Source organism: Corvus brachyrhynchos, unplaced genomic scaffold (assembly GCF_000691975.1).
Source record: "Corvus brachyrhynchos isolate BGI_N302 unplaced genomic scaffold, ASM69197v1 scaffold152, whole genome shotgun sequence".
Taxonomy (NCBI): domain Eukaryota; kingdom Metazoa; phylum Chordata; class Aves; order Passeriformes; family Corvidae; genus Corvus; species Corvus brachyrhynchos.
Genome location: NW_008237447.1, coordinates 1979752 through 1991765, shown reverse-complemented (window position 1 = coordinate 1991765; position 12014 = coordinate 1979752). Strand labels below are relative to the sequence as shown.

The 12014-nt window shown below is 48.2% G+C and overlaps 1 protein-coding gene across 1 annotated transcript in view; it reads right to left on the bottom strand.

The window, feature by feature from the left end:
* Positions 1-12014, bottom strand: part of IGSF3 (immunoglobulin superfamily member 3) — a 69653-nt gene that overhangs the window by 57130 nt on the left and 509 nt on the right. Inside the window, exon 2 of the mRNA XM_017731422.1 lies at positions 11866-11985. Within this exon, the coding sequence (XP_017586911.1) occupies positions 11866-11985 (120 nt within the window). The remainder of the gene's footprint in view (positions 1-11865; positions 11986-12014) is intronic.

Here is a 12014-nt window from a genome sequence, read left to right as displayed (position 1 = left end):
CCCTGCCTGCCATGACACACTTCCCCAGGGCAGGCATCCCTAGCTCCGCATTTCCTTGGAGAGCCCTAAGTTATCATTTTAACTCGCAAGCAGTAAGGAATATAGCCCTGAAGGGCGCAATATGTTGAAACACAATGTCAAGGAACCGGAGCAGGGCAGAGCAGGGGCACTGAAGGGCATCCAGCCCATTAGTACCAACTCAGTCATCCACGATCCCTTAAGGCAGAGGCTCATTCAGACTTCAAATGGGGAGCAAAGCAGCCCCACCTCTTGCCTCCTCAGGGTAAAAATCACGCTTCTCTCTGCATTCTGAAGTGCCTTTGTTTGGGTTTGCCCTGTTAGCTCCGGCTTTTCTTTGTAGGCTCTCCAGAAACATCTCTTGTTGATGGCAAGGGCAAGTGGGGCGGCTAATCCCATTCCATTAGCATCCTCTGAAATACTCCAAGGACTAGGAAGCTGCCTGGGTGCAGGTGGCCAGAAGGCGGCTCTCACTAAGCATGACTTCTGGATGTGTGCACACACATCCAGCCCCAGAGCCGTCTGCCATCAATAAAGCTTGCCAGAGGGAGGGAAGAGGATAAAGAAACAGCCCACATGTGGCTCAAAAAGAGATTTTTCTCCTACAAGCACAGCTTTCTCAATGCCAAAGGTCGCCACTGCCCCTCTTTTCTGAAGGTGACACAAAACTCCTAAACTGGGGGGAGCATGTTATGCGTAAGAACAGCTGAGCACCATCCCCACAAGGGCCGGGGAGGGTAGATGGGACACCCCCAGCCCCCCATGCTCCTGGGGGCTGCAGCAGCACAGCCCCTGATACCGCAGGGGGCAGATATAAGGTTGACAGAAGCCATCCCCTCCTCATATGATGACCCAGCAGTGCCTGCAGCACTCTCATGTTCCTTGCAGCCCTCCTTCCCATTACATTTCCCATTTATAAACAGCTGTTTGGCAGTATTACTAATCAGTGCTGCATGGAATAATGTTACATTTCCCACCGCACTACTATTTTATCTTCTATCCTCCCCACCTCCAGCTGCTGCTTTCCTTCCACCACCCCCAGCCTGGAAAGCAATAATACATTTCTTCATTTTATTCAGGCTCTACTTCTCTGATGACACAAACAATTTACTTACAACTCATGCAAAAAAAAAAAAAAAAAAAACCAAAAAAAACCACAAAAACCCAAAAAAAAACGGAAAGGTTTTTTTTAAATTAAATACTGTTAAACCCACTTAAAATAAATACTTGCTGAAGGAATATCAGCTGGAGACTGCTCTCTGACTTATAATAATTCCACTGCGCCCAGGGAAATCCTCTTAAACCTATATCAGATGAAGATTGTAAAACTGTTAGAGGGCTAAACTGACAGGGCAGCCACAGAATCAAGATGGAAAATTTCTCTCCCCAGCTTCTCCCTACCAAGGGGGCAGCTCTGTCCCAGTGCAGGTCAGGTTTCCTTCTCAGCACATAAAGCAAAGCCCTGCACCACCTGGAGCTGAAGGGAGAAGGGAGAAAGGCCAGTCCTGCCAGGGCTTTGGGCTGAAGAAGGAGGAATAGGCTGCTGTGGGACCCAAAGCCTACCTCTGAGAAGCACCAAAGAATTGCTTTCCCTCTCCTGTGGGTCACAGAAGCAGGGCAGAGACCCTCTGGAGCTTTAAACCTGAATAAATCTCCGCATTTCCCCCTCCCCCCAACCCTTCTCCCCCAGACGCTCAATAGCAACATCGCTAAATTAGAGATAAGGATTCCAAATCATCAGAGCTAAGGGTGGGACAGAAGCAGTGCGCTTTCAAGTTTAGTGCTATCTTATCTGAGATGACAAAAAGGATGTGATGTAGATTGGTAATGCTGCTAGGAGGTACTGGGCTTGTGCTGCTCCGCAGTTTCCCTGAGCACTGGTCACCAGTTTGACTCTGTTGGTTTTGTAATTTTTCAACAAGAAGACACGCATCCACACACAGGGAGCATTTCGTGGCACAGAGCTGAGCAATGGGCACTGCACTTCTCCTCTGCTTCGTGGGGACTCCACTGTTCATCACCAGACCTACTTGTTCTCCCAGAGAATCCAAGGAAAGCATTGGCATTAACAGCAGAAACATCTGCCCCTGCCTCTCAGGGCAGCAGAGGGACGGAAGTGCAGACCAACCAAGTCTGAGGGGCTGGAACTAAAGAACAAATAAAGCAATCCTCCAGGGAAAACAAATTTAAAAAAAAAAAACCAAACAGAAAGAGGAGTGGGAGGAAGAGTAAGCACAGCAAAAACCTCCGCAGGGAAGCACAGCAGGAAAAATAGGCAACGTGGAAGGCGAAGTTTTCGGTGGTAATCAAATAAGGCGCCGCTCCATCGCAGGATTTCTCAGCGCTGCAGCTGGCTGGAGCCACGGGGACTGTACGCCACTTTCAGAGTTCACTGAGCAATTGCTAAGGCAGGGGACGGGTGCCATATGTTACCAGCTGTGCTCACAGCCATTGCTTTCTCCATTTAACGTCGAGAGACTCTGTGGAGGCACACGAGCACAGAAACCTGCACACTCCATGCCTCTCCCCCGCCAGCCGGTGCTCCGGCAAGGCTGCCAGAAATGCCAGCGGGCTCTGCCAGTGGCACTGGCAGCGGGTCCCCGAGCCAGGGAGCCACCAGGCCGTGCTGGCTGCTCAGCACCCATCACTAGCGGGGAGGTGCAGGTGGAAGAAGAGATGGGTGTCCCTGAGCTCCCCTCCAGCGAGGAGGAAGCAGCCCCTGGAAAGCTGCTGAGTGCACAGGAGGGAAGAGGCCAGTACCAGGCTCTGCCCATCCCACATTACAGCCTGCTGGCTCCACCACCTGCTCGCCTGACCTAGTCCAGCTCCTTCTGGCTCTCCTTTTGTGTGCAGTAATTTTTTTTTTTTGTCTTCCAGAGCTTCTCTTAGTTGTGCATATAGTGAAAAAGTAATCATCTGGGGGAGGATGGGGGGGGGAAAGAGGTTCAGGGTGCCAGAGGGCATTAGGAGAATATGTTAAATTCAGGATGGGAGATATCATTAGGTTGTTGTCAACACCAGGCAACCTTTTGCCCAAGGCTTGAACCTAGGATGCTGAGCAACCCACTTGTGGTAGAGCTGGTATTCAAATGCACCAGGATCTCTAACTAAAGATTTTTCTCTCCTCCTTAGAAACCTTTGCATCGTTTACCTCTTCTCAGCACATTATGTCAATATACACCAACAGCTTATGCCACCAATCCCTCTACTCAGAGGGACAGACTGAGAGGCATCTTATAAAACAATTATGACAATTATGATTACCACATTTTACCAGGAACTGGGAAGAGTCAGCAGGAGAAGCAAAAAGGGCACATGGTCTGAGCAGAGTTGCTGTTTTCAGCAACTCCCTTCAGGGCAGCAGAGGACCCCAAGCCTTGCAAGCCTCACTGACACTGAGGAGGCAAAGGGCTCAGCAAAGAGCAAGTGCCACATTCCCATCAACATGAGGGATGCCTGAGAGGAGCCAGACATGGCTAGAGAGCAGACTGGAGGGCACGACTCTGAGCCTTCAGGAAAGAGGCTTTTTCAGGAAAGACTGCTTTAGTTTCCAAAGATCATTTTAGCTGACTGTACTGATATTACTGTTCAGGCTCAGCACTGCACAGAAACCCACCCAAGCAAAACACTGCAGCTCTTCACAGTCTGAAGGCAAGTCAGCATTCGGGATTCCACGCCTGCCTTCCTGACAAGGAAGGGACATAGAAAGTCTGGAAGCGAGAGGGCTCATTTTAAAGACAAGCCTAGATCTGCGAGCAGAGGGCTGTGCAATTGCCTGAGGCTACATTAATTTACATTTTTAGAAATGCCTTTTAGAATACATTCTTTCTTACAATGCATCGGTACAAGTGTACAGATAAGTCCAAAAAAGGACACATATTCTTATCGTAATTGTTCTCCACACGCTAGCTAAATTTAAAAAAGTACCTCTGCCTCAAAGGGGACAATACAGGAAAAACATATGGAATACAGCGATGTGTTCCAAATGTGTCTAATGCCAGGTTTCTGAGAAATGGGTAGGTGGATGGCATAAAAAAAAGAATCAGTTCTCCAGCTGAGAGCCCTTCCCACAAAGCATGTCATGCCACCAAGTTGCTCATGGTTTTGAGGGACAGGGCAGAAAGGCGAGGGAGGGGGAAAAAAACCCAAAGAAAGAAACAAAAGAGTGGATACAATGGATTATCCATTTTTTAGGCATAGTCTGCCCACAGTTTGTTCCACTTCTCCTGCACAGACAGAGGTACAGAAGTGATGTCATGTAATACTACAATAAGAAAGTGAAAATCAGGCAAGCAATTCCAACAGGAAAGAATAGGAGATGGCATACTGCAACAAAACAGGAGTAACTGGAAGTGTTCATCAGGAAAATACAGTACCAGGGGATGAGATAAAGACACACACAAAACGAGTGAGCCCTGCCCCGCTATGCGAGGACACGCACAGAGACTTCTGTTGAAAGCCATCAGTTCTAACCTGACTGCTATCTACTGAAGAGTGGTTTAGGAAGCACAAGGAATAACCAGCCCATGCAATTCACTGCCAGATTGTTCATGACTAAAGCACAGGGTTGCCTGTGCCGCGCTCCCACGCCCCTGCCCACGGCACTGCGGATCACCGGCCCCCCAGTCTGGCAGTGCCTATCAGCCTCACAGCTTCTGAGAGGGGAAAATTGGGTGAGCTTAGGCAGCTACACTTCTAAGATAGCAGAAATGACTAAGCAGGACAGGAGATGAATCCTATTCTGCATTATTACCAGGCAGAGCTGAAATATAAGCCTTTGTTTTTAACTCCCGCTATCTGAGGAGCTCAAAGCACATCACAATTATTTAGCTTAGACTTTGTGAAAGGCTTGTGTGCTATTATCCCTAATTTTACCAGCTGGAAAATGGTGAGGGAGATGGAGCCCGCCATATCCAGGGACATGCAGCAAGTTGGCAGCACAATAGGGCCCGATGCCTGCAGCATCACAAACCGGGTGCAATTCCCCAGGCTGTGGCCATAGGAACTGCCAGAGGTAAATATGTTTACCTCTCCTCACTCCTCCCCCATTAACAGACAAACACTTCCTTTCCATCCACAGCAGGAACAGAAAGGAGAAGCAGAGAAGCATAGGTCAATTTTTTTGTGAAGGTTACTACAGAGAGAATTAAGCACGTAAAGGAGGACAGTAAGAACAAAATACCCTGTGTCTCGTTGCAAAGGACCACCTATAAGAAGGCATTTGATTTTTTGTTTTTTAAAAATCCCTTTTTAATGTCAACTAAAGGGTAATTTGAAAGTGAAGGACATTTTACTCCTCTGGGGAGCTAATTACTGCAACAAGCACAGCCCAAACAGGCAGAGATGAATGTAACTCACACAGCCCAACACCAATCCTGCAGCTCACTTTGGTTAACTCACACAGCTTGGCCAGATAAGGCATACACATATTTCATGGAGGTAGCCAAGCCGCTGAGACACTCAGAGAGATCAGGACATCTGTGCTTAGGATTTCCAAGTTCCACCTTCATACACCAGAGCAATACAGACAAACTCCTCCAACCTCACTAGAGAAATAAGAACAGTAAGAAATACAAAAAATATGCCAGAAAAAAATAGAATTTGGGGATGTAAAATGGGTCCTTGCTGTTCCCACCTGGTTGAGATCATCAGTGTTATGCCATTATTTAGCTCTGAGCCTCCAAACTTCTTTATTTAGCACCAACCCTCCAAAATGCTGCCTAATAGCAGTTCCTTTCTGCAATGCAGCCAAGTAGCTCATCACAGGATCATAGGACAATTCAGGGTGGAAGGGACCTTGGGGGTCTATAGTGCAGCTAAAGGGTCAAGCAGGGTCAGCTATAAGGTCAGACAAGGCCGTTCAGAGCTTGATCCTGTCAGGTCTTGAAACCCTCCAGAGATGAAGCCTTTGCAACCTTTCAGGACAGGCTGAACTGCTTATTTCGATTTTTGCCCTGTTGCTGCTCATCTGCAAAAAGCCTGGTCTCCCCAGGACACAAGCTGCCCACTCAAGTGCAGTGACAAACACTTTTCCCTGTCTCTCAGGTGAAGACAAAGAAGAAAAAGCACATAAAGAAGAGCCCCCAAAGACTTCTATCAGAACTGGTAGGTCCTTGTCTCTGAGATTGCCATCTCTCTCTTTGACACCTGCCTCAAGCAAAGCCACCTTCAGCCCTGTTGACAGCTGGAATAAACCAGCAGCCACTGAGGTCCACGTGCCCCACACGGAGAGAAGTGACTGCTCTCATCCAGGTTCCCAGGAGCAGACTGTGCTCTCCCAAATCCAAACTGTGACGTGACTTTGTGCACAGACAGATCACGTATGGCAGCACTTGACAAAGAAGAAGGGAAGCTGCTGGCAACAAGCAGCAGCAGCTGGTATGGGATAATAAAAGTTCTTTTTTTTTCTTGCCTGCTACACAATTTCAATCTCAGCAGAGAGATACCAGAGGTTTTTGGTGGCAAGTGCAGCAAGAGAGACCTGCTTTCTTCTCCTGAATGCTTGTCTGAGACACATGCAGCCCCCTTCCTTCCAGTGCTAAGTGTCTGGCCTGCATAAATCTTTCTTCCACCTCCGGTGCCACCAAAGCCTCTCAGACACACCCTACAGATGTCCTCCCTGTCCCAGCTACGGGCTTGCAGGTGGCCACATAATTAAATGTCACAGCTGCAGGGCACAGAGGATCCTGAAGACAAACTCCTAAAGGCATGGTCTAAGTGCCCATGGACTGAGTACAGGTCTGCAGAGAGCTGCAAGTGCCTCGGGCAGCTCAGCATTAGGAGATGAGACCCCACCACGCAGAGCCACAGCCAGCCCTGACATCAGGCAGAGAGGCAGATGGCTCTTCACCCCAACAACGCCCTTGCCCACCACCACTCCTAAGCATGGCACAACGTAGAAACTTCACCACAATGGGGCTACCAGCCAAAAAACCACACAGAAGCCCTGGGAGCCATCCCAGGTAATGCAGGACACAGGAGAACAGGGCAGAGGCCAAGGCACCAACCCACCTGGGCAGGATGAGACCAGGGAGAAACGGCAGAGAGAAGTGTGGCCATGCTGACAGAGCAGCCACTGACTAGCACCTAGCTAGCACAAAGCTTCTCTGCCCTCTGTGACCTAAGCCTGGCTGGAAGAAAGTCCTGGTGACCACCCCTGCAGGCACTACCAGCTCCACAGCAGCTCCTGCCCACTGCAAAGGCAGCTGTGTTTGAGTGCTCCTTGTTTCTCAAGTCTGCACTGACATTGCTTCTTCCCAGCCTGTGGTACCGTGGAGACTGTGGTCTTCTCCCATCCAAACCCCTTTCATTTTTTTGCTTTAACTTGTTTAGGATTGATGCTGTACAGCTGCTTCCCCCAAAATAAAGACTAAAAGAGCTGCCACCCCCTCAAGGGCTTTGAAACCTTTCCTCCCGCTCTATCACTACCTGTTTAAGAAAAACCTCAAAGCTTGATTTCTTCCCTCAAATCACTTACTCTGAAGAAGATCTCAACGTTTTTGGGAGCACAGATGAAAAAACACTGAGATAAAAGTCTGAAGCTTCTGAAGAGGTTAGACCTGGGCCTCTTCACTGTTATCTAAGTAAGGGTACAGGTACACAAACAACTCATTGCAGAGATATAGTGGAGTACAAATTTGCAGTGACTCACGCTCCTTGAAGGAACTGCCACGTGATCAGTTCTACCCTGCAGCAAAACACAAGTTTGCCCATCAAAAGAAGAACAAACCAGCACCTCAGTTTGCACTCCTGCAGCTTCGCCACCTAAACTGCTGTGCAGAAACCTCCTCTTCTGCCCGTATTTTAAGAGTTACTAAGAAAAGGGTAATTCCAGTGACAATCTGGAAAATACTGCTGTCCTGCCAGTGGTGATGCTGTGCTTCTGGGATGCTGCTTTCCTTCACCTGCAAAGCCTTTGCTGTCCTTAACTTCTTAGAAAAGTGAAGGAACAGCCCACACTACTTCTCACAGCCAGCAACAGGCAGGACCCCAATACAATTGTGTGCATAGTCCCCAGACCCACAATTTAATCAGTCCAATTTAAGTTTTGTAACTCCCCTCTTCAGTACGCTCAAGTGTCTTCCCAATTCAACCACAAAGCCAAAATTCCTATCAGTTGCTTAGAAGCCTGATAGGGGAAGTTTCCAAAAGCAGCCAAGTCTTCAGCCACTAGCTAGTTATGAGTGTAACACGTAGGATCTCTCTTTAGTCACCATAGAGAACGATGCGCTTGATTTAAACAAAGATGGACTGCTCTCCAGATTTGTCCTTTTCTGTCTTCTGATGGCAGGTATTGCCTGAACATCTACCTTGGGCAGTGAGCCTGGTGTTAAATGGGTGGGAGATGAGATCTTCTAAAATCTTTTCCCCTCACCCTAAGTAAGAGAGCATGAACTAGCCTCAGCAATTTTTGTCCACCTCAGGGAACTGAAATCTGAAGGCAAACAACAGAGTTGCAGACTTTGTACATGGGCTGATCTCTTCTCATAAATCAATCACAAGGTTGTGGTTCCACAACATCCTGAAAAGCAGCACCCCACTTTTTCATGTAGAGGCATAAATCAGAATGTATCATGCCCACAGTTATTGACTGCAGTTCCAGTGCAGTTCAGCTTATGTAACAAAATACTGTGAAACAGGAGGAAGAAGTCTGCAAATGGAAGCAATGAAAATGCAAAAGGAAGTCTTAAACTAACAATAGTATCTAGCTTTCTGCACCCACTTCTTACTACACTAATCCAGTGTCTACCTTGTCTCCTTTTCAATCATCACTTGAGTTTCATGGTGGACTAAAATAATTTTTTTTTTTTTTTTTTTTTTTTTTTTTTTATCCCACCTCCCCTCAGCACCTGAAACTCAGTCTGACACGTCCTAAATTCTTCTCCTAACACACCTTGCAGCCCAGGTATAACTCCATCTTCTCAAAGGTGCAGCTCAGAGGGGGATGATAAGAGGAGCAGCACGATACAGAAAGGCTTGTTTTTGAAGCAACTGAAGGAAACTGAAGAGTGGTGAAGAAGATTAGGCCTTGATACACATGTTCGCATGGCAGAAGGCCTTTGAACCACATGACTGGCCTCATTCCTAGCTTCAGTGAGATTAGCACTTGTGGTGCATGCCTAAATTCAGATAAGAGTCCCACAGAGTGCCTGGGGAGTACTTCTTACTCCAGGCCATCAGAGACATCAGGTCTTCAAAGTGCTACTAGACCATGGCCAAAGTCTCAGTGAAGGAAAAGGCATCTGGAGCAGTGACACTAAAAATGGGAGAGGGACAACCAACCACGCCTGCTGTTCATGAGGTAGATAGACGTGTACTTTCAAGCCAAACTGGCATGTCTCTGAAGCTGACAAGATTATTTTTCAGCAGCCTTGGAGCCCTGGAGATACAGCCTTCAACAATGCTCAGACGGCAGGAGCAGAACACATCCCAGCTGCTCTGCTGTAAGCTGAGCTGTCCCGGGGCAGACAGCAGCCCCATGTGCTGCTGCACCAATGTCCATCCAGCTCCCCCATCACAGGACTGTATCATGCAGGTGGAAAAGAGGAGAAACTCCTCCTCCAGCTCTTTCCTCAAACCATGGGACACAACAATTCCAAGGTCCCAGAGCAGCAAGCCTAAAATCAACACTGCTTCAAACCCATCCACTTCACACGTAAGTGGAGAGAATAGAGATGCTAACAAACCTGTCTCCCTTCAGGCTTTGCTGCTGCCAAAAAAGAGCCACTCAATCTAATGAGTCAATTAAAAATTCATAACTGGATGAACAAAAAAAGAGAAAAGTTTGGTTCTTTTTCTGAGAAAATGAGAACAGTAACTCTCCTCTGTACCTCTTCTTGCACATACTCTCTGCAGAAAGAAAACCAGCCTGAAAATCCCCAGCCTGTAGTTGAGAGCTAAAACAACAGGAAAATAAAGGACACGTGATCTGCCCAGCTCTGCAGAGAGGAGCCCATTTCCCCAGCAGGACTTCGGGGTCCAACAAGGCTGAAGTCAGCACCAGTTCCCACGAATGGGAGGCAGAGGGAAGGCTCTCTGTAAGGGCCTGCTGTCTACAGCTCACTGTAGGAAGCACTCTGAAAAACTCAGTTTCTGTCAGAGTTTGGCTAACCCACAGAAAGCACTTTACACAGATGCACACGTTCAAAATGCAAGTGACCCTAAGTCATTTCTGAAGTGAATTTTCAGTAATGAATTAAGCTAAACCAAATCAGGGCCCAAAATCCTGAGCGCGAGCATCCACGAAGGGGCATAATGTGATTTAACTAATCCACTAGAAGTTAGTTCAGATCAATTTTCTTGAGTATCTCCGACACATGTAAGCCCCAAAGCCAATGTCCTCAAAGCACTGCTCACGGGTGCCTAGGGACTCCCAAATCTTACTGTGGTTTGTAGCTGTGGAAAGGGTAGGACAGAGCAAAACAGACCAACCCAGCTCTGACTCCCCAGACCCTTGGAGAGCAGTTGAGGAGCTTCGCACTGCCCAGCCACTGGATGTGCTGACTGTGCCCAGCTGCAGCTCCCTGGCAGAGCAACCCAACTTGCAACCCCACCCTGCTCCCAGGCACGTTTTTTCAGCAGGTGTCGGTTTCAATGGGTTTCACTCCCCGAGGTGACTGTAACAGCAGCAGCGCTGACTCAGTCTTGTTTGAACTGCAGTGGGAACTGCAAATCTGGGCACCTAAAACAAATCACAGAACTACAAATAAAAAATAGAACACTCAAGGCATCTGCCTCCCGACTGCTCATGGACACCAGATGGGAAAACAGGCACCTAAATAAGCACCTGCACCCATGCTGCGGAGCTTCACCTGGAAGAGTGGCTGGGCTGGCACCCCTGAAGGAAAGAAGCCAAGGCCACAAAAGCTGGAGGCAAGAAGCTCAACCCAAAGGAAGGCTATTGTGATTTAAATCACATCCTGGCTCCTTTCTCACTGGAACTTCTTGTGTCAACACAGCCTGAACCAGCAACTCCACCACGCCTGGGTAATGTCAAAGCGGTTTCCAAGCTGCAGGCTCACAGACACCACCTAAGGAAAGCAAGCCTGCTTGCTGTCTTTGGGCTTAAATTTGCTAGAGGCATGTCTGTGTTGGGAAGGAGCTCTTTTAGGGGTCTTTCAGCCAAAGAGTTGGATGGAAGCCATTTGACTGCTGTTAGCTGAGTTAGACACTTGGAATACAATCCTGTTTTGAGATACAGAAAGCAAGCTGAAGCTTGAGAAGGTCAAATCTTCTAGTCAGAGAAGTGCCATGGAAATACTCCAGATTTTAAAGAACCTATTTTTGATTTTTCTAAAGCAAAGCAAAAAAAAAATCCCAAACCAACTTCTCCACACTCATCTACAGCCAGCTCAATGTGATCGGTGTGCTGGTTTTGGGATGCATTCAGCACTGCTGTAAGAGTCTGAAGATGACCATCTCTCCTGTTCACTTTTATGTGTTGCTCATTATTACTCCTCTCTTCCCTGCTCAGCTATTTCACCACCGTTGGCACACAGCTCTCTCGTCTGTGACTTACGCCATCTGATACAGACTCCCTGCTCCTTTCCCTCCGCGTAAATCAGTTCCACATCCATCTTGCTTTCAGCTATGGCTTCAAACATTCCTCTGCCTGGCCGTGCTGCCTGATGCCTCGTTTTCAGAAGGGCCTTATTACTGAAGAAAGCTTGCTGCTTCCTGTGCCTCTATACTGTGATTTCCTGCAACTCCTACCACTGTGCCACCTGCTCTCCGCTCCAGTTCTCCCTCACAGGATTTTCATCTAACAGCCTATACAGACCACAGTGCACACAGGGGTTCAAGGGTTTGTCACCCCACTGGCCCAGCGCCGAGAGCAGGACAGCTTACCCACGAGGTTCATCTTGGCGCTGTAGCTGCCGAAGTACCTCTCGTCGGTGTTGGGCGTGTGGCACTCGTACTCGCCGGCGTCGCGCTCCTGCAGCTCGGTGATGTGCAGCAGGACGGCGTCTCCCTGCAGCAGCCCCACGAAGCTGACC